We start from the raw sequence: 26,695 nt of genomic DNA, 5'->3' as shown, positions 1-26,695 counted from the left end.
TGTGAAGCCTCATGATCTTGAACTCTGTCTGCTAAAGACTCACTCAAGACCATAGGTCCACATCCTAAGAAACAAAAGCCTCACCACTTCCTGAAGGAGAGGATGAGTTTATGATTTTAAAGAGTTGTGCCTTACCATAATTTCATAGAAGCTTGTAGAGTAGTTAGAAAGAAGAAAGGGGAGCATCATTTGGGCTTTAATAGGTAATTGTTAGTAAAGCCCTTTTTAAGAAAACTGATTCTAGCACTCTCTGAGAAATTTTCAAAAGACATTTCCTTCCCTATTGTAACTTCTGTCCTAAAAGAGGACAGGCGTTAAAGAAAGCATTTAGATGCACAAATAGAGATATATCAATATACATTGTCTGGGTAATATGATTAAAAACAAAATCTTCCCCCAACCCAGAAAATCTCTCCATAAAAGTAGTAGAAAAGGAAAAGAGTTTTATTATTGAATAAGCATTAAACCAGAATGTGGTGCACATCACAGGCAATCTGCAAAGACAGAATGAACTTACACGTTTTTGTAGGGCCGAGCAGATACAACCCATTACACACATGTTTTCAGGATAGTTCATGAAATGCAGAGGCAACACAATTATGAAAAATTTGTAATTTCTGTGCACGGAAGAGTGCTTAGAAGTCACTAAGTCAGGGATGATGTAGTAAGATTGACACCCAATCTATGAGTTCTCGTGAAATACACTAAGAATGAGGGTACTACACTCTCCCCCTCTGACGGGCGTGTCTTTGGACTTCATTATTAAAAGCCTTTCAACCTGTGTAAAGTGCGGAATGGCTTCCTGTTAAAACCGGACGGTGACTATTGTTAGGACTGATAAGTCAGCACCACATTCTATTCTCAACATGCTGGGGGGAGCCTACCAGTAATTGTGCCTGTTTCCTTGCTTTTAATAGATTCTACAGTATTCCTTCAGGGGGGCAAGGGGAGGAAGAAGACAAAAGAGATGTTCATGAATTAACAATCGAAATTCCTCCTCATGAATTTTTTATTTTCTAGGAAAGGTCATATGAGATAGTGTTGTGCCTGATGTCAAGGGTGAATTGTCCCTTGCACACAGGAATAGCGCAAGGTCACCAGGACCTGATCCTTAGGCCATTTTCAGCCCCGTCTCAGCAAAGCTTTGCGTGAGGAGTCAGAAAAACAGTTTGAACAGTTATCCTCCAACTCTCCTGTGTTCGAATCAGTATGTCAGATGGAAATGAAGTTGGAAGAGACAGACAGAAAGAAAAAGAGAGATAAAGAAAGGCAGAGAATATAAAGGCTAAAAAATAGGAGAAGCTAGGTGAAGAAAGGAAAAAGAAGATGTACTAGGTCTGTCTCAGGTTGTACATTTTTCATTTCTTAGCTACCTCTCTGTGTATTTATATTTTTTAAAAAATTATTGTGACAACCAAGTGCTAAAATCTCTATTTGTAGGTTCAGGGTGGGAGAACCCCTCCCCCGCCTCGGCTCCCTCTGCCCAGCTCTTTAATGGAGGTGGAAGGAATTGAAAGCCCCCAAAAAGTCCACATTGAGGTTTCAGGTCACTGAGTACCTCCACCGGTCTCTCAAGATTTGCTTTGCTGGGTTTTTCATAGATTCCTGTGACTGGCTGGTTTCAGCCATTCATTCAACAAACAACTTTTGAGCACTTATTACATACCAAGCACATCACTGAGCTGAGAGTACAAAGATGAATAGGACGCAGTCTCTCCTCAGGGAGCTCATTCCAGGGCCTTGCATCTTAGAGTGTGGGACCAACAGCAGCATCACCTGGGAGGTTGTTAGAAATGCAGATTCCCAGGCTTCACCCCGACCTGCTGAATCAAAATCTGCATATTTAACAAGCTACGTGGGCAATTCTTAAACATATTGAAGTGTGAGAAGCACTGACCTAGTGGATTATCGGCGGGGGAGAGGGAGATGCTCTTCTGTTTCTTAATTCTTCCATTCGTTCAGCAAGTATTTGTTGATCACCTGCCATCAGGCTCAGGACTGGGAGCTGGCGGTGCACTCATGAGCAAGACAGAGGAGGTGCTGATGGCCTGGAGCTCACATTCTCATGGGGGAGAAAGGCAGAAAAGAAGAAAATACATGAGATAGTTACAGATCATGTGTAGTGCTATGAAGCAAATAAACCGAAATATGATAGAAAGAAACCAAAATGAACTATGACAGGTAGGGTGGTGGCAGTCTTCAGGAGTAAGTTATTTCTATTTTGTATCTTGCTTTCTGTTCTAAAAATGTAAACATAGTCACTGGTCCTACGTGAAAAGAGCCAAAGATTATAATACTTCGTCCTCCTTTCCTTTTCTGCCCACTCCCCGTCCCTCTGCCTCTGGCACCAGCCCTGAAACTATAGATGCCACCTAGCAGGTACAGTCACAGCCAGGCCCATTGAAAAGTCCAGGCTGCAAGCAACTAAGAATGTGGATGCAAGCTGAATTATAAAGCCCAGAAAGAAGTACTGGTGTTACCTTTCTGGTTGGTGTAAAAAGGCATTAGAGAATATCGAAGGGCTGGTAACTGGTGTGTAGCTTCCTGTCTCACTGTTTTCTCGCATCACTGCAGTCAGGGGCCAGAGAGCGTGCTGATGGGGACTGATGAGTGGGAGGGTAGCCTGCAAGTAAAGATGAGCAATGGGCATATATCGATACGTGTAATCACAACGAATTCAGACCTTCTCATCACCTACAGTGCTGGTGTTAATCAACCTGCAACAATCAGTGTTAGGCCTTAGTTCAGCCCAAAAGTATGTTGTGAGCATGCATTTATTTTCAGCACAGATCCTAATGCCCTACAGTTAGACCACCTGAGGGACAAACCAATGATTGCCCAAAGAGAGGCTATGGATAGACCAGTAGGTGGAGGACGGGGTTTCAGGTATTGCTCCTCTAGAAATTATGTGTCAGGAAGGAACGCACAAGCCAAAGATGACGCACAAGCCAAAGATGGCGCACTCTTCCTGACCTGTGAGCATTGTGCCAGCTGTCTAGCTGTTCATGTCATTTACAGTGTATTTAATGCAGCAAATCCAAACCACAGGCAGAGAAAGGGCATCTGCCCACTGTTCCAGTTATCTCTTGCTGCATGACAAACTATCCCAAAATTTAGTGGCTTAAAACTTTGTCAAAGTTTTGTTGAAAAAACTCACACCCATTAGGATGGCTACTAACAACCAGTTTTATTATATGTCACAATTGTGTGGATCAGGAATTCGGGAAGGGTTTAGCTGAGCAGTTCTTCAGCTCCATGTAGCATCAACTAGGGTCACTTTGTGGCATTTGGCAGGTAGATCAGTAGTATGGAGGGTCCAACAAGGCTTCATGCATAGGGGGGGCCCTTGCAGGAATGGCTGGGAAGGTGGGCTCAGCCAGGCCATTCTCCCTCTCCACATACTACCAAGGCCTCTCCATGTGGTCACTCCAGCAGGGGAATCAGAAACTGCCAGTTCTCTAAAGGTTCTCAACATCACTAATCATCAGAGAAATGCAAATCAAAACCACAGTGAGATATCACCTCACACCCATTAGGATGGCTAGTCTCAAAAAAGCAGAAAATAACAAGTGTCAGAGAGATGTGAAGAAATTGGAAACTTTGTGCACCGTAGGTGGGACTGTAAAATGGTGCAATAGAAAACAGTATGGAGGTTCCTCAAAAAGTTAAAAACAGAACTACCATGTGATCCAGCAATCCCACTTCTGGGTATATATCCAGAAGCATTGAAAGCAGGGTCCTGAGGAGGTATTTGCACACCCACGTCATAGCAGCACTATGCACAATACCCAAGAGGTGGAAGCAGCCCAGATGTCCATCAGCAGATGAATGGATAAACTCAGTGTGGTACATACATATAATGGAATATTATCCCACCTTAAGAAGGAAGGAAATCCTGTCACAGGTTACAACATGGCTGAACCTTGAGGACATTATGCTAAGTAAAATATATACCAGTTGCAAAAAGACAAATACTGCATGATTCCACTTAAAGGAGCTATCTAAAGGCATCAAATTCATAGAAACAGAAAGCAGAATGGTGGTTACTAAGGGATGGGGGTATGTTACCAAGAGAAAGGGGGATGTTGTGTAATGGGTATGGAATTTCAGATTTGCAAGATGGAAAGTCCTGGAGATCTGTTTCACAACAATGTGAATATACTGAACACTACTGGACTGTAAACTTCAAAATGGTTGAGATGGTAAATTGTATTTTTTTTTTTTTTATAAATTTATTTATTTATTTTCGGCTGTGTTGGGTCTTCGTTTCTGTGCGAGGGCTCTCTCTAGTTGCGGCGAGCGGGGGCCACTCTTCATTGCGGTGCGCGGGCCTCTCCCTATCGCGGCCTCTCTTGTTGAGGAGCACAGGCTCCAGACGTGCAGGCTCAGTAGTTGTGGCTCACGGGCCTAATTGCTCCGCGGCATGTGGGATCTTCCCAGACCAGGGCTCGAACCCGTGTCCCCTGCGTTGGCAGGCGGATTCTCAACCACTGCACCACCAGGGAAGCCCCGGTAAATTATATTTTATGTGTTTTTCTTTTACCACGTTAAAAAATAAACCACCAGTACTCTTAAAGCCCAGATTGAAGGGGAGGGGAGCATAGACCCCATCTCTCAAGGAGAGGAAAGGCAGAGAATCTGCAGCCAGCTCTACCCTGCCACACCCGCTGTGGGGCAGATCCTGTCTACACCACCTGAGAGTATAGATGGTGAGATGTTATTTCCAGGGGACTGTATTCAACCTCCCAGAGATGAAGGGTGTCAGAAGGCACTATCAGAGGTGGGCACAGTTTGAAACAACAGAGTGAGAGAAAATGACTAAGCTTGTATAGCCGATGAGAAAAAATGGCCTGGAATTCCGCCCTTACTCATTTTCACAACAAAGATTCAGCAAGCTATTCTGCTAAAAGCCTGACCACCCCCACGAAGCATTTTTCTCACTTAGACAGTGCCTGCCCCTCAGCTCTCCTGACAGTGGGAGCTCCAAGCCCAAACTGAATAGGTCGGATAGGAACAATACGCAGAAGCAGATCACAGGAGACCTTTCAAAGCCGGCAAACACATAGAAAATTCAGCGACACCACAGCATTTAGACAGCCTGGACAATGTGGCCGTTATAAATGCTGCTCTCGTGAGCAGCGATTCAAATGACAGCTTCGTAAAGGGTTTGCAAAGAGCCCTTTGGAAATGAAACATGGGCGACTCGGAGCCCATGACGTGTTACAAGGACAAACCCGGCTGAACAAAGATCCACAGCAGCATTGAATGACTTATTTATTCAGCCCTGCTCTGTACAAACCTGGGAGAAGATGACAGCTTTTAAATCGCCTCCCCTGAGCTATGCAACGTCCATGGTGCGTGGGAAATGTTAGCAAAAGTTTTGAAAAAAGCAGAGTGTTTTACAAAGCGAAGATCACAGTGTAACCATGCTAATGCTGCCACCAAATTCTGCAAACGGCCCTGGTGTCTCAGAATTATTAGGCAGAAGGAGTGACAGTAACATCTGGAGAGGGAAACCCTGCCCTTTATCCTATTCCACCTGCTGGCTTCACACGTCTGTTTGAAGGGCTAGCCCCTTCCAAGCTTTCAGGTGGAAAATTCTTTGTGCAGGCCATTTAAGTGATTGCTGTAGAATTCTAATTGTACTCCTTTGGCAAAGTGTTGTCCTGGTCTTGTATAAGGAGTGTTGGTGTTCTGATCAACCCTGGAACACAGGTGCTGGCTCTTTTAGCCTGGCACAGGCTGCAGAATTCTCACATGCCCCAGGGTTCCTGTTGCATGGTGGCATCGCGCACTAGGAAGAAGGAATACACAGTGGGAGCCATGTCTGAGTAGCCCCAGCCCAGCCAGCTTTCCCAGGAGGCCTCCTACAGGGCAGCCCGTGCTCTCGCAGCAGGACTGGCGCTAGGGTGAGGCAGATGAGGAGCCTAGCACGCAGAATTTAAGGAGGCCCTCGCCCTGCATTGGCACGACCCTGAGAGTGAGCACCTCCTTAAATCTCACACCCGAGGAGCCCCACTTGCCTCCCCTAGTCCAGGCCTGGCTTGCAGGCTTCACTCTCTCTTTTCCCATTCACTCTTCAGCTCCCCACCCAAGGTCAGTACTGGGGAGTATAGTCCCAATGTGGATAGTGGTCAACAAAGAAGAGAACTGAAAGAAGGAAGGGCTGAGTAATCGATGGTGAGATGACAACGAGGGATCCAGTGAGGCATTTGGCTACCCGGAGGCTACCCGTGACCCAAGACCAAAGCAGATCCGGGAAGGGTTGGTGATGAATGACTTGTCCTGGTCTGCTCCTCCGCCATGGGCCCAGATGGTGGGGCATAAACAGGAAACCCTGGGAGACTGGCCACAGAGGTTCCCTTCCTACAAGAAGGCTCAGGATCTTCCCAGGGAGGTGCCTACCCTGTAGGAAGCTCCCTTCTCCCCAGGCTTGGGTGTCAGAACTAAAGCCCTGATCTAAAGCCCTTCCACCCCTGTTTGCTCTCTTCCCAGCCCAATGGGATGTTATAAAGCCAAATCAGGCAGCTTAGAGCTGGGGAAAGAGAAAGCCGGAGTCTCTGTTTCCGAGATGCTAACAAATGGTTCACACCACGTCAGGCTTTTCCATCATGAAATCAGGGGTCTATTCATTTGCAAACCTCAAGACAATGGGGACTCCCTCAGGCCTCCCTCTTGCCCTACATCACACAGGTATAGTCCTGAGAAGTGCACTTCCCGGGACTACCTTCTCTTCCACACGCACGGCCACTTTTCATCGCCCATTTCCCTGTTCTCCTTCCTACACTTAACAACCCCACTCCTCCTCCCCCTCCCCCTCCCCCACTAGCACCTTTCACAAATCTTACTTGAAAACCCAGGCATGCAGCTTTGTGGATTTTAAATAGAAAACTATGCAGAGTGAGTGAATTATGCTGGAGTAGTGGAATCATGGACCCACAAGCCCAACTTTGGATTCCATCGAGCAAGAGCACCTCCATGACAAGGCAACAGAGACCACACAAAGTTCAGAAGTGCCTGTAGCACTGTGTAAAATCCACGGATGGCTTCCTTATGTTGCTTATCTGAACAAATCACTCTGCCAGCGTGATTCAAGCTCACAGAATCATTACAGACTAATCATCATTATGACGTGATCATATTTCAATTATCCCCTGTGTAGTCTGGGTACATTACAGCAACTTCTCTCACTGAGAGAAGTTCGTTAAAAATCATAAAGTGCATTAAAATTTTTTAAAGCATGTTGGAAAACAACAAGGGGATAAATTCTAGACACAACGACAGAATCAGAGGTTTCCCTAGCACTTATTCAAAAAGCATAATCTTATCTTGAGATGTGAAACGAGGACTAAAACTGAATAATGAGCCAATTGTTTTATTATAATTTGTGTTTCTAAGTGCTCTGTGATGCAAAACCCAACAGGCTGTTTTCTTTCAGCCCCAGTCTGGCCAACTAGGTGCACTGACCGATCTTCACAATATATAACATGCCCTTAAGCCCTGGTTAACAGTGCCAAAGTCTATGAAAATCATCCAAAGAATAGAGTCGATCATACTGTTTGTGGTCTCTATCAATATAGGCACAGTCACTAATATGTTGGAGAAAAGGAAAAGCAGCCATCCCCTGAGCATTTGTCCTAAAGAAAGAATTTAAGAGAACACATAGTTTTATATGCAAAGATATTCATTATTGATAATAACAAAAGAAACAGAAACCTACCTACATATCTGACATTTGTGAAATCACTGAGAATGTAATATTGAGCGTGGACTGGAGAGGAATGAGAATGGAATGGAATATTGTGCAGTCATGAGAAACTGATGCTGATGATGCAGAGTGCAAACGCAGGAAATGTAATGTTTTTAATATAATGTTAAAAATGTCATCTATACTGTGATTCCTACTATACCAAATAAGTGCACATTTAGATAAGAAATAGAAAGAGACATGGGAAGAAAACCGTTCATGTCTCAAGGTGATTGGATCATGGATGATTCATCTTTATAATCATTCTTTTTGTAGCCGTTATAATGTTGATTGGATAATAAAGTAAAACTTGGAAGGAAAAGGAAAATACTCAAGGAGACATTTTCTATGCCAGGCAGAAAAGCCAATGATGCTTGGGATCATTTTGCCTTCTTCCTTGCTCTTTCAAAGCAGCCTGTAATCTTCACCCACACATAGGGAATATGCATGTCTGGGTTATCAGGGGATCCCCTCACCAGGAAGACTGTGCTGTTTGTTTAACGGACCAGAAACCTCAAACTTTTCAGTCTTTTTTGATAACAAATCTAAAGTGCATTGGAACCATTTGTTGGTGTGGTTGTTCCGTGACAAATATGCACAAAAATCTTGAGGACAGAAAATGATGCATTTCTTCTTTCTCTCTTTTGTCTTTCTCTTCCCCACCCCTTACCCCCTTCTGCAGTTCTGCTAAGCCAATATTCTCTAGAATGAGCACAAAACAAATCAAATAACAGCTAAACAAATTGAATAACAGCTTTTGTACATCAACATCGAGAAGGAAGACGCTTGGGAGAGATCAGAGTACCAAGATGGATATGGGCGAGAGTGAAGCATCCACTGTCAAAGCACCTTCTAAATCGAGATCGGCAGAGATGGGAGTGATGTTCTGGAAGGAGATGTGATCACGGATTAAACACCAGCTCATCGGAAACTATCATTGAATAAGAGCAGATAATATTCATGAGAAATCACATTCAGGAAATATTTTAAGGAAAAGGAATATAAATGTGCTAGAATTAATATGTAAAATATATATGTACCGAAGTTTGTAAACTGTCCTTTTTTAATCAAACAGAAAACAAAAAGCTTTAACCTTTAAAGATTATTTTAAAAAAGGCAGTCCATCCTAAATTATTCCTATTTCAATAGCCAAGAAGCTGATCAAGCATCAGTTATGGAGGAAGCATCTGAGAAAATGCCTGTGAATGTTTTCATAGGAGCCATGACCTTTGGTTCCCATGTCTGCCGTTCATTTATGTCACTGTGTAATTAGTTAAAACCACTCGGTTAAGAGATGTAACACTTCAAACTTTTTACCAAGTCTGCGTTCAGTTTAATCTGTCTGTACACGTTATTACTGAGAAAGTGTTTCTGACATATACTATTACTCCATCAAGCTGTATATCACAGGAAGTACATCTTTACATCATAGTTTCCCGAGCAACGTAGATTTCCCTATCTTTCAGGAAACAGCGTCAAGGAACTCTGAAAAATATAGAAAGCTCATTTTCACCTTGGATGCTTACATATAATGTATAGGCTGCTATCAAATAAACACGTTTTCTAATTCTCCCTAATATATGCATAGGAATTTAATATACTTTATAAATAGCATCTAAAATACCTTCTTTTTTTCTATTTCTTTGCCATACATAACATCAGAAATCCATATCCTTTGTTTCCCTTACTGACAGGCACTCATTTTTATTTTAAAAAAACACCATTCCATTAAACCCATTTCTAAATGATAGTAAGTGGTACTAACAAAATAAATAATAATTTAATAGCCTTAGAAATAAATGAATATAAACTTATACAGGTCAAAGAAACTTGATAGGAGTAAGTTGCCTTTTTGTTTACTAATGTTGGTTTCAAGAAAACTCAATTGTTTTTTAGTTGGTTGGCATTTAGAAGTAGTGACAAATGATCAGTTGTCTTCAACAATCTTTTGCTCCCAGGCTTCCCCCGCCATCACCCTCACCACGTATCCTGCCAATATGCAACAACAGAAAAATATTTAATATTGAAGTAGCCAATTGCTTGAGAACGAAAACAAGCTAAAACGTATGTGCGTGGTAATCAGTGTAAGCCAAACCATGTGCTATACCTGAGCAGAAAACATGAACATGTAGAATGCCTTCATTTTTAGACTCAGAATTAATATCCAATTAGTATATATCACTGGAAGAGCAGACAGAGGATAATACAAGAAGAATCAAGCAAGATACAGATCATGGTTGTTTTCTCTTACCCTGTCTCTATTAGGACCACACTCCTAGTTTTGCCAAATGTTTCTGGTACTACATCTTTTCACCATAAATGAGATTATGTTTCAGATGGCTAAAACGTATATCACAGATACAGTCAAATATGTGAAACTCAATTCACAAAGATATGGATTTTCTAAAGAACCAAATTAGGGGAATACTTATTATCTCTAAAGTATTAGCCGTTCTGGGAGTTATTTGTTGCTTTAAATATTAACTCTCCCACTGCATTCAAAACACCCTGCTTACTAAATTTAATTACACACAACTTTTCAAGAATTCATTTTTGATTTAAAGGGAGGTACCTCTCTACTTTATCTATAAATGAAAATAGAAGGTATTGGCTTCCTCTAATCCATGTAAATTACAGATTCCACTGGGAGTCCTACAACACTAATAGTGGTGTTTATGAACATGAAAAAGTGCTTCCTACCCACATGCAGATGTTTTTAAGAAATTTTTTCCATACAACCTAAGTGTAATGTAGCATACCATAGTGCTCTGAAGATGGGTCATTGACAATGTACCATTTGTACATAGGTAATACACATGTAAGTCACTAAATGTTAAGTATACGAAGTATGTTTTTATCTTTTTTAAAAAAAGTGACTCCCTTTCTCATTCTGTTCTGTTGTATTGCGTCCAAAAGTTGTGTGTAATTTTTTTAAGGTCCAGGATATAAAGAAATTTGTTGGAATATCTGAATTTCTGTAAAAAATAAAAATAAGATTTTGTTATTTAAAAGATTGTTTGGTGGTGTGGCACACATTTGGTATATTCAGCATCTGTCTTTGTCCAGTGATCCAGTGACAGGTGATGATTTGACTGAAATAACTATCTTCGGAAAATCTCCTTGCTGTCAGATTCCATAATATTTGTCAACAGCAGACACTTATTGGATGTGCAGGACCCTCATCATGTGGAAAGCACGATTAACATCTTCAAAGCCTCTTCTCGCCAAGTGTAGATACACCTCAAGCTAAATCTTTATAGACTCAGTGGAATGAAAGTGACAAATGAATAGCCAGACTGTTAAGTAAAACCTGACGTGAAATATTCTGAAACATCCAGTTAATTGCTCCATCTCGACTTCTGCATATTGAAAACAGCCACCTGTTCCTCAGACATGAGCAGCCCTTTCACAGTAGTTCATATTGAGTGTGTGTTGTCTGGGTAGGTCCCAATGCCAGATCCTTCATTTACTGTATGACCCTAGACAACTCTAAGCCTCAATGTCCTCACCTATTAAATGAACACAAATAGTAATGCCTGGGCCCCATAGTGTTGTTGTGAGGCTATAAATTAAGGTATAGTGCTGTGCTGGTGCTTGACTTGTAGGAAATATTCAAAGAATTTTAATTCCTTCCCTCCTACTATAGGCAAGACATTGAAGAAGAAAAGAAACGTAAAACACAGCCTCTGCTCTCAAAATGTCAAAGATAATTAGAGTAACATTTATGGGTAAGGATTGAAAACTCAATACCTTCCAGAGCCAGGGAGATAAGAAAATTACCAGAGCAAAGCAAGCTGGGATGGGGAGATAATAGGAAGTAGGGGGCACTGTGGAGCACTGGAGAGCCTAGGTCTTGTCTAAAGAGATGACATTGCCAATACTCAGCTCTAGTCAGTCACCAAATATGCACTGAGTCGCTGCTGTGTGCCAGGAACTGTTCTAAACCCTGGGAGGATAGTGGCAAACCAGACAAACAAGGTCCCTGCTCTTGCAGGTCTCATGTTCTAGTAGGAAAAGACATAATAAACGGGAAAATGTCAGTTAATGATAATAGGTACCCTAGAGGGAATTAAAACATGGTGATGAGATGCAGAAGTAGGGAGGTGAATCAAGGAAGACTGCTCTGAAAAGGTGGCATTTAAAGTGAGACCTGAATGATAAGAACAAGCCAGCCAGGGGGAGCCACTAGTGTAATGGCTCTAAGGCAGGAATAAGGTCACTACTCGTCAGGAGCAGCAAGGTGGCAGGGAGGGGATGTGAGCTGTGCCAGGAACCAGCTTCCGGTTTGGTAGGCCAGAATGGATGGTACATTTTTTAAGTGTTAGAGAAAGCCATTTGAGGGTCTTAATAGGAGAGAGATGGAAACCATCTTACATTTTTAAAAGATTACTCTTGGCTTCTGCTTCTAGCAGTATGACCTAGGTACTCTAAAAAGCCTTCCTCACATTATTCTACCAGGTCTTGGATAAATTACAATGAGCTTATTTTTTTTTTTTTTAATTTTTTATTTTGTATTGGAGTATAGTTGATTTACAGTGTTGTGTTTCGGGTGTACAGCAAAGTGATTTAGTTACACATATTCACATATCTATTTTTTTTTTTTTTTTTTTTACTTTCAGTAAGATATAATTAAAAGGAGAAAAAATGAAATAATTTCACATCACTCCATGGAATACCACTCAGTGAAATAAACTACATTAATGAAAGTAGCTCTAGAAAATATTTTTCTTGACAATTTCTGTCAACACTGGTATAAACTTAATTATAATGGTTGTATTTATAAGTATATATGCAAGACTCAGGAACTAAGTGATCACTTCATGCAGAGATGTAGAACAACTGTATTTCTATTCTTAGAAACAGCAGGAACTTCATTTTTCATTTTAGCTGATGACAGCAATATTCTTTTTTTTTTGTTTGTTTGGTTAGATGATTTATTTTTTCAAATAGTTCGCACAGTAATTAAGTTTATAAGTCCATATCTATTCTCTTTCAGATTCTTTTTCCATATAGGTTACTGCAGAGTACTGAGTAGAGTTCTCTGTGCTATATAGTAGGTGCTTGTTGATTATTTTATATATAGTAGGGTATGTATGTTAATCCCAACCTCATAGTTTATCCCTCCCCCCACTTTCTCCTTTGGTAACCATAAGTTTGTTTTCTAAGTCTGTGAGTCTGTTTCTGTTTTGTAAATAAGTTCATTTGTATCATTTTTTTTTTAGATTCCACATATAAGTGATATCATATGACATTTGCCTTTCTCTGTCTGACTTACATCACTTAGTATGATAATCTCTAGGTCTAACCATGTTGCCACAAATGGCATTATTTCATTCTTTTTTATGGCTGAGTAATATTCCATTGTATATATGTACCACATCTTCTTTATCCATTCATCTGTCAATGGACATTTAGGTTGCTTCCGTGTCTTGGCTATTGTAAATAGTGCTGCAGTGAACATTGGGGTGTATGTATCTTTTTGAATTATTGTTTTCTCCACATATATGCCCAGCAGTGCGATTGCTGGATCAAATGGTAGCTCTATTTTTAGTTTTTTAAGGAACCTCCATACTCTTCTCCATAGTGGCTGTACCAGTTTACATTCCCACCAGCAATGCAAGAGGGTTCCCTTTTCTCCACACCCTCTCCAGCATTTATTGCTTGTAGACTTCTTGATGATGGCCATTCTGACCGGTGTGAGGTGATACCTCATTGTAGTTTTGATTTGCATTTCGCTAATAATTAGCAATGTTGAGCATCTTTTCATGTGCCTGTTGGCCATCTGTATGTCTTCTTTGGAGAAATGTCTATTTAGTCCTTCCACCCATTTTTTTTTTTTTTTTTTCATATATGGCCTTTATTATGTTGAGGTAGGTTCCCTCTATGCCCACTTTCTGGAGAGTTTTTATCATAAATGGGTGTTGAATTTTGTCAAAAGCTTTTTCTGCATCTATTGAGATGATCATATGGTTTTTATTCTTCAATTTGTTAATATGGTGTATCACATTGATTGATTTGCGTATATTGAAGAATCCTTGCATCCCTGGGATAAATCCCACTTGATCGTGGTGTATGATCCTTTTAATGTGTTGTTGGATTCTGTTTGCTAGTATTTTGTTGAGGATTTTTGCATCTATATTCATCAGTGATATTGGTCTGTAATTTTCTTTTTTTGTAGTGTCTTTGTCTGGTTTTGGTATCAGGGTGATGGTGGCCTCATAGAATGAGTTTGGGAGTGTTCCTTCCTCTGCAATTTTTTGGAAGACTTTGAGAAGGATGGGTGTTAGCTCTTCTCTAAATGTTTGATAGAATTCACCTGTGAAGCCATCTGGTCCTGGACTTTTGTTTGTTGGAAGATTTTTAATCACAGTTTCAATTTCATTACTCGTGATTGGTCTGTTCATATTTTCTATTTCTTCCTGATTCAGTCTTGGAAGGTTATACCTTTCTAAGAATTTGTCCATTTCTTCCAGGTTGTCCATTTTGTTGGCATAAAGTTGCTTGTATTAGTCTCTTAGGATGCTTTGTATTTCTGCGGTGTCTGTTGTAACTTCTCCTTTTTCATTTCTGATTTTATTGATTTGAGTCCTCTCCCTCTTTTTCTTGATGAGTCTGGCTAATGGCTTATCAATTTTGTTTATCTTCTCAAAGAACCAACTTTTAGTTTTATTGATCTTTGCTATTGTTTTCTTTGTTTCTATTTCATTTATTTCTGCTCTGATCTTTATGATTTCTTTCCTTCTGCTAACTTTGGGTTTTGTTTGTTCTTCTTTCTCTAGTTTCTTTAGGTGTAAGGTTAGATTGTTTACTTGAGATTTTTCTTGTTTCTTGAGGTAGGCTTGTATAGCTATAAACTTCCCTCTTAGAACCGCTTTTGCTGCATCCCATAGGTTTTGGGTCGTCGTGTTTTCATTGTCATTTGTCTCTAGGTATTTTTTTATTTCCTCTTTGATTTCTTCAGTGATCTCTTGGTTATTTAGTAACGTATTGTTTAGCCTCCATGTGTTTGTCTTTTTTACGTTTTTTTCCCTGTAATTCATTTCTAATCTCATAGCGTTGTGGTCAGAAAAGATGCTTGATATGATTTCAATTTTCTTAAATTTACTGAGGCTTGATTTGTGACCCAAGATGTGATCTATCCTGGAGAATGTTCCGTGCGCACTTGAGAAGAACGTGTAATCTGCTGTTTTTGGATGGAATGTCCTATATATATCAATTAAATCTATCTGGTCTATTGTGTCATTTAAAGCTTCTGTTTCCTTATTTATTTTCATTTTGGATGATCTGTCCATTGGTGTAAGTGAAGTGTTAAAGTCCCCCACTATTATTGTGTTACTGTCGATTTCCTCTTTTATAGCTGTTAGCAGTTGCCTTATGTATTGAGGTGCTCCTATGTTGGGTGCATATATATTTATAATTGTTATATCTTCTTCTTGGATTGACCCCTGGATCATTATGTAGTGTCCTTCCTTGTCTCTTGTAACCTTCTTTATTTTAAAGTCTATTTTATCTGATATGAGTATAGCTACTCCAGCTTTCTTTTGATTTCCATTTGCATGGAATATCTTTTTCCATCCCCTCACTTTCAGTCTGTATGTGTCCCTAGGTCTAAAGTGGGTCTCTTGTAGACAGCATATATATGGGTCTTGTTTTTGTATCCATTCAGCCAGTCTGTGTCTTTTGGCTGGGGCATTTAATCCATTCACGTTTAAGGTAATTATCGATATGTATGTTCCTATGACCATTTTCTTAATTGTTTTGGGTTTGTTTTTGTGGGTCCTTTTCTTCTCTTGTGTTTCCCACTTAGAGAAGTTCCTTTAGCATTTGTTGTAGAGCTGGTTTGGTGGTGCTGAATTCTCGTAGCTTTTGCTTGTCTGTAAAGCTTTTGATTTCTCCATCAAATCTAAATGAGATCCTTGCCGGGTAGAGTAATCTTGGTTGTAGGTTCTTCCCTTTCATCACTTTAAGTATATCATGCCACTCCCTTCTGGCTTGCAGAGTTTCTGCTGAGAAATCAGCTGTTAACCTTATGGGAGTTCCCTTGTATGTTATTTGTCGTTTTTCCCTTGCTGCTTTCAATAATTTTTCTTTGTCTTTAATTTTTGCCACTTTGATTACTATGTGTCTCGGCGTGTTTCTCCTTGGGTTTATCCTGTATGGGACTCTCTGCGCTTCCGGGACTTGGGTGGCTATTTCCTTTCCCATGTTAGGGAAGTTTTCGACTATAATCTCTTCAAATATTTTCCCTGGTCCTTTCTCTCTCTCTTCTCCTTCTAGGACCCCTATAGTGCGAATGTTGTTGCGTTTAATGTTGTCCCAGAGGTCTCTTAGGCTGTCTTCATTTCTTTTCATTCTTTTTTCTTTAGTCTGTTCCGCAGCAGTGAATTCCACCATTCTGTCTTCCAGGTCACTTATCCGTTCTTCTGCCTCAGTTATTCTGCTATTGATTCCTTCTAGTGTAGTTTTCATTTCAGTTATTGTATTGGTCATCTCTGTTTGTTTGTTCTTTAATTCTTCTAGGTCTTTGTTAATCATTTCTTGCATCTTCTCAATCTTTGCCTCCATTCTTATTCCGAGGTCCTGGATCATCTTCACTATCATTATTCTGAATTCTTTTTCTGGAAGGTTGCCTATGTCCACTTCATTTAGTTGTTTTTCTGGGGTTTTTTCTTGTTCCTTCATCTGGTACATAGCCCTCTGCCTTTTCATCTTGTCTATCTTTCTGTAACTGTGGTTTTTGGTCCACAGGCTGCAGGATTGTAGTTTTTCTTGCTTCTGTTGTCTGCCCTCTGGTGGTTGAGGCTATCTACCTTCCACCCATTTTTTGATCGGGTTGTTTGTTGTTTTGATATTGAGCTGCATGAGCTATTTATATGTTTGGCGATTAATCCCTGTGGGTCGCTTCATTTGCAAGTATTTTCTCCCATTCTGTAGGTTGTCTTTCTGTTTTGTTTATGGTTTCCTTTGTTGTGCAAAAACTTTTAACTTTAATTACGTCCCATTTGTTTATTTTTGTTACAGTGAGCTTATTTTTAATACACAGCTTGGCTTGCAAGGAAGTAAGAGAAATCCCAAAGTCGTAAAAAAGAAAAAGAGTAAAAAGTAGCATGCAGTGTAAGCAAATGCAAAATCCATATATCAGAGTAGGGAATGGGAGGAGGCTAAGCCTTGGGCCCCTGGAAGTAGATGGGCTAAATTTGAGAATCTCACCCTAGACCAGGACATTTGAAGATGGCCATAACCTTAGACAAGGGTGGCCTAGGAAGAATATTCATGCTAGCAAACCAAAGAAGCTTATCAAGAAGTCTGTCTCCACACTGATTCTAGATAGGGTGAAAAAGAAAAAGAGGAATAGTCACCCTCTGAAATTTTTAACCCATGAAACTGGCCCCCTCTAGTCTGGAATTCAATCTTACACTCTCCTTATGATCAAAGAAACTCCAAACCAAGAAATCAAAGCACTTGCTAGAGCACTGGTAGCTGGCAGATCTCAGGCACACAGATCTCACCAATTATGTTCAACAAAGTAAGTGCTCACAATATTAAAATTACTAAACACACAAATAAACCATGAGACAGAATCATCAGAAATAATTATCAGATTTATTGTCCCAGAGATTTTAGATGTTGGAATTACTAGATAGAGAATAAATATAATCATGTTTTATATGTAAAGAAATAAAGGTGATTTCTAAAAAATAAAGAATCCATTAGATACAACCAGATAGATTTGAAGGAAAATGCTTAGAATTGAAAAATATGATCCCTGAAATTTAAAATATAATTTGTAAATTAAATATAAATTAGATGTAATTGAAGAGGAAAGTTGTGAACTAGAAGAGAAATCTAAAGAAATTTCCCAGAATGAAACACAGAAAGCCAAGGGGTTGGAAAACGAAAAGAGGCTAAGAATCAGGGAAGATATATATGTCTAATCAGAGTTCCACAGGAGAAATAAAATAATGGAAAGACAATATTTGAATAGAAATTGTTTGAAAATTTTCCATAAATGATGAAAGATGTGAATCCACACATATAGAAAGCATGATAGATATCAAGCAAGATAAATGAAAAGTAAATCCAAGCATGACAGTAAAAGTGTAGTCCAAAGATAGAGGAACTACCATAAAAGTAACCAAAGAGAAATGTATACCACCTACAAAAGAACAATTTCTAGACTGATAATAAATACCAGAGACATTAGCATAATTTATTCAAAGTGCTGAAGTAAAATAATTGTCAGTCTGAAACTGTGTTTCAGCAAAACTCGTTTTTCTAATTAACTGTTTTTTAAAAAATTTCAGTTGATGTACAATATTATATAGCAAAACTCTTTTTTAAGACCAAAGATGGAATACAATCATTTTCAGATAAACAAAACCTAAGGGGATTTACTAGCAATAGACCAACACGGATAAAATTTCTGAAAATGAGTCAAGAAGTATGGTTTGAGGGGCTTCCCTGGTCGCGCAGTGGTTAAGAATCTGCCTGCCAATGCGGGGGACATGGGTTCGAGCCCTGGTCTGGGAAGATCCCATATGCCATGGAGCAACTAAGCCCATGCGCTACAACTGTTGAGCCTGCGCTCTAGAGCCTGCGAGCCACAATGACTGAGTCCGTGAGCCACAACTACTGAAGCCCACGTGCCTAGAGCCTGTGCTCCACAACAAGAGAAGCCACTGCAATGAGAAGCCTGTGCACCGCAATGAAGAGTAGCCCCTGCTCGCCGCAACTAGAGAAAGCCTGCGTGCAGCAACAAAGACCCAATGCAGCCAAAAATAAATAAATAAAATTAATTAATTAATTAATTTTTAAAAAAAGAAGTAAGGTTTGAGATTCAAAAAGGAATAGAGAGCAAAGAATTTGGGACATGTGAATAAATCTGAACAAACATTGTACAAATTAATAATAAAAAATTAATTTGTGGAATGAAAAAAGACAACTAAAATACTGGCTAACAATAACACATAAATTAGGATGAGATCATCAGAGTTTAAGAAATGTGTATTAATTGGGAAGAGAGTTGAGATATAGATGAATAATAGCTCACAACTGATTGTTTATAATGCACCAGACATATGTAATAACTCACTTAACCCTCGTAACAACCTTCTGAGTTAGATACTATAGTTATCCTCAGTTTACAGATGAAAGAAGTGGCACAGAGTTTAAATAATTTACCCAAGGTCACACAGCTAGTAAGCAAAGAGCTGGGTTCAAACCCAGGTAATATAACTCTAAAGTGGATACACTGTATAGTATTCTCTGTGCTGTTTTTAGAAAGTTAAAAATAAATGATAAAAATTTTAAATAAACAGTAGAAGATATAGTTTCAAAACAATGAGGGGAAGTGGAATAAGAAAGAAAAAAACACTAAATAAGTACAAAAGAAGGCCCTCCCAAAAAAACAAAAAAGTAGAAAAAGCAGAACAAATAAAATGCACAATGTAAGATAGAAAAAAATAAAACCAAATTAGATAACATAATAAACAGAAGTAGATTAAAATTAGTTAAAAGAGAGATTTTGAGATTGGATTTTTTTAAAACCCATCAATGTGCTGTTTACAAGAGACATATAAAACATAAGGACACAGAAAAATTAAAAATAAAAAGTTCCTTATGTGCTACACCTCAATTTTTTAAAATGTTAACATACCACAAAGAAAATAACTATCAAACTTTCAATGAACAGATTATTTAAATCTAGTACACAATTACCCAGAGAACAGAAAGAAGCAATGGTCCTACAGGTCATTCTGAGGACAGTTTGAAAAAGGAAAACTACAGGCCCCTCTGTACCCTAATAGGAAGAGCATTCTGAAATATATCTATTTAAATCTCCACATTAAGAGGCTAAAAGATAAAAAACCATATGATTGCCTGATAAATGCAAAAAAAAAATCATTTGATAAAACTTAAAACCCGTCTATGATAATAAGAATTTTTACAAAAGTAGGAATGAGGACAATTTTCCTTTACCTAAGAAACAATTTCTATCAAACAATGTACTTTTACTTGGAATTATGACAGGTAAAAAGTAGTCCCTTAAAATAAAGAACAAGACAGATAAGCCCACCATCAGTACCTTTGTTGATACTGCATAATCTTCGCCAGCAGAGTAAAACAAGAAATAGAAGTAAAAGGGATAAGAATATGAAAAGCAAAACGAAACTATCATCATTTTATGATGATAATTACTCTCATAAAAGATACAGGTAAATATTATTAGAATCTATAAGAAATTAATTAAATGACTAGATTTAAGATCAAAATATAAACATCACATTTCTAAAAAAAAAAAAAAAAAAAAAACTGGGGAAGTAAAAAGGAAAAACTCAAGCATTTTCTTCTGCCTTTTCTGTATAAACTGTTCCATGGATAATGAACTAGTAGGCAAAGGGAAGCATCTCATACAATTATTCAAAGTAATACATGAAAGCAAAATGGTAGAAATAAAATATCATCTTTTTGCAACCGACAATGAATTAATGAGTCTAAACATTGAGTATCAATGGCTGCTAATATGTTTTTAAAAGAGTGAAAACCAGACTTCCTGAAAAAAGAACATAAATGGATAAAACCTGAGCCTGATGAAGCATCTGGATCAAGCTGCCAATTTCTAAGAAGTACAGAGGCCACAGGAACATGATGGACTATAGCATGAGTGCGCAACCAGGAAAATCCACACTGTAGAACTCTGTGTCCAACAGACTGAGTTTGCAACAGATGAGGTGTAGGGAAAAGAAAGGATGGAGGGAGAATCCGTAGATTAAAAGAGACTTAAAAGACATAACAAGGTGTTTTTAAAAAAAAAAAAACAGGCAAGACTAAATTATAGGGTAAAAAAATGCAAGGGAGAGATTGCTATGAAAGACAGGATAGTGGTTATCTAGGGGGAAGAGAGAGAACTGTGAAGTGCATGGGGCATATAGAGCGACTTCTGAGATGACAGGAAAAGTTGTTTCTTGACCTGGATAGTGGCTACAGTGTATCCATCTTATAGTTATCCACTAAGCTCTGCATTTGTTTCATTTAGTGTTCTGTTTCTATGCTTTACTTTACAATTTAGAAGTTTTTAAAAGTTTTTTAAGAAGCTGTATTTCTCTATCACACAGCAAGCAATTAGAAAACATAATTTCAAAACAATATATTATTAACTCATGATACCCAGGAATACATCTAGCAAAATATGTATAGAACCTTTATGGAAAAAATAATAAAACTTCAGTGAAAGACTTGAAAGAAAATATTTTTAAATATAGAGATATACTATATTCACTGATAGGAAAACTCATTAGCATTATGATCTGATTCTCCCCAAATTGGTTGTTGTTGGGAGACAATTCTACACGAGCCTCTTGTGTTTCTGAAGGTCTTGTGTGCAGAGACACTGACTGCTTTTATTCCAAGCTATCTTTTCAAGACTCTTTCTATAGCTAACAGCCTGGGAGGATATAGACAGGGTCTCCCTCCAGAGCAAGAGAGTAGATTTTTTATTGTTCTCTAAAAAGATAATGTCTCCCTCTGGGGCAAAGATCAGGCTGACTCATTGCCCATTATAAAAGATGCAGGTTCCCTAAGCTCAGTGTCCTCTCCTGTAATATAACCCACTGGACTGCAGTTACCACCCAGCCCTCTTCTCATAGCCCTCTGTCTGGAAACACGGCAAGGGGAACCAACACCAACACGCTGCTTGCTGTGCTATGAGTAATAGATCCCGTCCTTCATCTGTGACCCAGGAGTCTCGTGTGTTCTGCCAGCATCAGTGAGACTGTGGCAGGCTAACTTATTCATTTGCAAGTAGGATAAATCTCAGACCCTTCACAGTTCCTCATAGTTAACCACTTGGGAAAAAAAGAGAAATTAGATACCTACTTACATTGTACACAAAAATCTACTCCATATGAATTAAGGACTTAACTGTGAAAAGCAAAAATTTAACTTTTAGAAGCAAATATAACCTAAGAAAAGGGAAAGATTTATTGAACAAAACACAGAAATCATAAAGGAAATAATAAAGTCAACTAGATTAAAATAAAAGACTTCTGTTCATGAAAATATTCCATAAAGAAAGCTAAAAGCCACAAACTGGGAGAAAATATTTGTTAACTTTATTACTGGTAAAGGATAACAATACAGAATATATAAGAACTCTAGAAAATCAATTCCCTAAAAGCCAAAAAAAAAAAAGGACAAAACAAACAAAAGATATGTACAGGAATTTAATAGGAAAGGAAACGAATGGCAGACATATGAAAAGATACTCAACTTCATTAGTAATTTTAAAATGTAAATTAATTGCACAATGATAATGTCCATTTTATTGGCATAAATTTAAAGCACTAGTATGATTTACAGCAATAGGGTTTCTTATACTGTTAGTAAAAGTAAAATTTGGTATAATCACTTTGAAAGATAATTTGGCGTTATCTTGTAAAATTGAGCATTTGCATACACTAAATTCATCAATTCTATTTCTAGGTATATATGCTTGAGAAATTATTGCCCATAAGCACCAAAAAACATGTACAAAAATGGAAAATACAAATATTTATCAACAGAGAATAGATAAATTGTGGATTTATTTATGTGGATAATTAACTTATTAAATTGATTAATACTACTATAAGTATGGAAATGAATAAACATAAGTTACAAATATAAACATAAATGATTATATTATGTTAGATATATACTTTTGAGTGGGAAAAAAAACAGCAGATACACTATGGCTCCATTTTTATAAATCTCAAAAACAAAGAAAAACTAAACTGTTTGTTTAGTGATAAATATCTATATGGTAAAACTATAAAGTTGTAAGTACAGAAATGATAAAAACAAATCTCATGATTGTGATTACTTCTGGAGAGTTGGGAGGGATTATAATCAAGGAAAGGTATACAGGCAATTTCAATAGTTCCAGATCTTAATTGAGTGGAATGCATGCATATATATAGATATATTTCAATGAAGATGTCAGCATTTTAAGAAAAAACAAGTTTTTAGATGAAAGCACTAACTGAATCTTTAAAATATACTTGACCATGCACAAACAGTAAATATTATTTTCTCTTAAACTGGAAGTAAATCTATATCTGTTAGAAATAATGCGGCCAAACAATGTGAATCTGAAGAATTTTGTTGCCAACACTTTAAGCAAGTATATGAGCCAAAGTGATTTAAGTTTGTAAAAATGCAAAATAGTATAAACAAAACTTATGCTATACCAGATTTGAACATCTAGTGAGAATAACATTCATACTAAGTTTCTGCATTGTGTTCTTTTTGCATTCATTTTTCACTTTTATTAAAGGTTCAAAACATACATATATATCACATTTTTGTATCAAATATTATCTAATGAAATAAGATAAAACAAATTGAATATTTAAAAAAGTAACTTGACAGTTGTGAGGAAAACAGACAGTAGAAGCAGGGGCATTGGGGGAAGGCTATTGCAGTAGTCAAGGTAAGAGAAGGCGGTGGCTTCAACTAGAAGAGTCAGTGAAGATGGAAAGAGGTGGATAAACTTGGGATGATGTTGCAGACTGGGTTTCCTGGGAAGCTGACTCTGAGAAAGATCAGGGTGAAATAAGTGTATTAATCAGGGCTCTTAGCATCAACTCCCTTGACAGGGAAAGAAAGGGAAAGGAAGGGAGCAGGATGGGCAGAGGAGAAGTTGGCTGTGTCTCAGTGAAGGCCTCAGCAGAGTCATCCTGTGTTAGGAGTCGGGCCTCAAGCGTCAGTCACTGTACATGGTTTGCTTACCCCCAGGAAAGGGGTGTGACCTTGAGTGTGGTGGCTCTCTTCAGGTGAGGGCAATTTCCAGAGAGGGCAGAGTGGCTGTGAGTTGGCAACACATCCAGCAGCTGTGGGCATAAGTCCCCTAGTCCCCTCTGAGGGGCACGTCACAGCATCTACTACAGATATGTGTTGGGGGAATAGGAGACTTGCTGATGGATTGAATGCGGAAGATGAGGAAAGAGAGCTACTGATTTTTTGCTCTGAGAGCAGATGATGGTGCCATTTACTGACATAGGAAGAAGAGGTGGAGGAAGAGGTTTGGGAGATGGAATTCCAAAAACTCTTTTCTGTGATGTTTAAGATGCTTATTAAAAATTCAAGAGGGAGGCTTCCCTGGTGGTGCAGTGGTTGAGAATCTGCCTGCTAATGCAGGGGACACGGGTTCGAGCCCTGGTCTGGGAAGATCCCACATGCCGCGGAGCAACTAGGCCCATGAGCCGCAATTACTGAGCCTGCGCGTCTGGAGCCTGTGCTCCGCAACAAGAGAGGCCGCGATAGTGAGAGGCCCGCGCACCGCGATGAAGAGTGGCCCCCGCTTGCCGCAACTAGAGAAAGCCCTCGCACAGAAACGAAGACCCAACACAGCCAAAAATAAATAAATACATAAATAAAATTTTTTTAAAAATTCAAGAGGAGATGGCAAGTTAGATAGGCAGTTAGATGTAGACATGTGGACTCCTAGGGAGAAGTCCAGGGTAGAAAACAAAACAAAACAAAACAAATTTAGTAGACATGACAAATAGATGACTTTTAAAGCTCTGAGACTGGATATGATCATTTAGGAAGAATATACAAATAGAGAAGAGGACCCTGACCAAGCCCAGACCACGCTGACTTTAGAAGTGGGGCAGAGGGACTTCCCTGGTGGTCCAGTGGTTAAGAATCCACCTTCCAATGCAGGGGATGTGGGTTTGATCCCTGGGTGGAGAACTAAGATCCCACATGCTGCAGGGCAACCAAGCCCACGTGCCGCAACTACTGAGCCTGCACACCACCACTAGAGAGTCCACATGCCACAACTAGAGAGCCCACATGCCACAGCTAGAGAGCCCACACGCTCTGGAGCCCATGTGCCACAGCTAGAGAGAAGCCTGCATGCTGCAACGGAGAGCCTGTGTGCCACAGTGAAAGATCCTGCATGCCACAACTAAGACCTGATGCAGCCAAAAATAAATAAATAAACAAATATTTTTTTAAAAAACTGAACTCATCTTTTTTTTTAAAGACTAGTTTTTGTAAGTCAATTTATTTTTTTAAAGTATTTTAACTTTATTTATTTATTTATTTATTTTTATTTTTGGCTGCATTGGGTCTTCGTTGCTGCGCACAGGCTTTCTCTAGTTGCGGCAAGCGGGGGCTACTCTTCGTTGTGGTGCATGGGCTTCTCATTGCAGTGGCTTCTCTTGTTGCGGAGCATGGGCTCTAGGCGCATGGGCTTCAGTAGTTGTGGCTCGCGGGCTCTAGAGCACAGCCTCAGTAGTTGTGGCGCACGGGCTTAGTTGCTCCGCGGCATGTGGGATCTTCCCGGACCAGGGCTCGAACCCACGTCCCCTGCATTGGCAGGCAGATTCTTTTTTTTTTTTTTTTTTTTTTTTTTTAAAGTGTTTATTTATTTATTTTTGGCTGTGTTGGGTCTTCGTTTCTGTGCGAGGGCTTTCTCTAGTTGTGGCAAGCGGGGGCCTCTCCTCATCGCGGTGCACGGGCCTCTCACTATCGCGGCCTCTCTTGTTGCGGAGCACAGGCTCCAGACGCGCAGGCTCAGTAATTGTGGCTCACAGGCCTAGTTGCTCCGCGGCATGTGGGATCTTCCCAGACCAGGGCTCGAACCCATGTCCCCTGCATTGGCAGGCAGATTCTCAACCACTGCGCCACCAGGGAAGCCCGGCAGGCAGATTCTTAACCACTGCTCCACCAAGGAAGCCCCAAAACTGAACTCATCTTTAAAAAAAAAAAAAAAAAAAAAAAAGACGTGGGGCATAGGACAGGAGCCAGCAAAGAAGACTAAGAGAAACCCATGACATGGGGTATAATGGAAGCCAAGTACTGGGGAAAAAGTATTTCAAGAAGCAAATAGTAATTAAGTGTCAAATGCTGCTGAAAGGTCAGGTAAGACAAAGCAGAGAGGAGACCACTGGATTTGGAAATTACAGGGGTAACTGGTGTCATTGACAAGAACAGTCTTTGTGAAATAATAGAAATAAAATATGAGCAGTGAATTAGGGAAAAGAGTTGAAATTGAGGAGGTGGAGGCAGCAATATAGACAACTTTTACAAGAAGTCAGTCATAGCCATTTGAATCTGAGAGACTAGGATTGGTTGCTAGCTTTTTGAGTTTCTCAAGATAAGATGGGATTTTTTATAATATCAGTTGTCCAATAAGTTGGTACATTGTTCAACACAGTGCAGACCAACATTGTGAGGATCAAAAATACATCGAGGAATCAGGTTCAGCCAGGGGGTTATGAGTTTCTGACTTCCATCAAGAAGGCGAACTCTCAAAAAGTAAACTATTATAAATATCGTGGTAGAGCATGCTCCAGGACAGGTGTGTGAGTACAGGAAACTTGCGGAGGCTAGAATGCATAGAAAGTTGGGGAAGGTTCACTTAAAATGACCCCAGAGAGGAAGGCAAGCCTCAGATGGACTTTCTCAAAGTCAAGATTGAAGGAGGAGGAAGAAAAAATTGCTGGCAAACGCTTGTGGCCAAATCACCTATCCTCCGATGTAGCATTTATCAGCACTAACACTTACACTCTGATTTCCGTGTGGCCCTCTCATTGATGTTATTTAGGTCCGAGAGCCAGATTGTCAATGGCTTTTCATTTCAGCTACTTTGATGTTTGGACTTTATTCTGCAGACAATAGGAAACCATTGAAAGTTTTTGAATAGGGGAAAGATATATAATCAAAGTGAGTTTTTAACAGGATTATTTCTTCAGCAGTGAGCAGGATGGAGTCAAGCAAGGCTAGGTTAGAAGCAGAAAGTCCATGTAGGAGATTTTTCTGGTTGTGGAAATGGAGAGTAAGAGGTGAAGATTGATGGGTGTGGGGCATTAGAAAACAAAGACAATGCTCAGTCTACATTAGTGTGTGTGTGTGTGTGTGTGTGTGTGTGTCGCGGGAAGGGAAGAACGGTGACAATGG

The 26,695-nt window shown here is 39.4% G+C and overlaps 1 protein-coding gene across 1 annotated transcript in view; it reads left to right on the top strand.

The window, feature by feature from the left end:
- The window catches only part of LHFPL3 (LHFPL tetraspan subfamily member 3), a 561,502-nt gene extending 552,683 nt beyond the window's left edge, over nt 1-8,819 (top strand). Inside the window, exon 3 of the mRNA XM_068550425.1 lies at nt 8,430-8,819. Coding sequence (XP_068406526.1) covers nt 8,430-8,458 — 29 coding nt within the window. The 3' untranslated portion in view covers nt 8,459-8,819. The remainder of the gene's footprint in view (nt 1-8,429) is intronic.
- Nucleotides 8,820-26,695: the final 17,876 nt, after the last annotated feature.

This window comes from Eschrichtius robustus, chromosome 8, assembly GCF_028021215.1.
Source record: "Eschrichtius robustus isolate mEscRob2 chromosome 8, mEscRob2.pri, whole genome shotgun sequence".
NCBI lineage: Eukaryota > Metazoa > Chordata > Mammalia > Artiodactyla > Eschrichtiidae > Eschrichtius > Eschrichtius robustus.
This window is presented reverse-complemented; position numbering and strand designations above follow the sequence as displayed.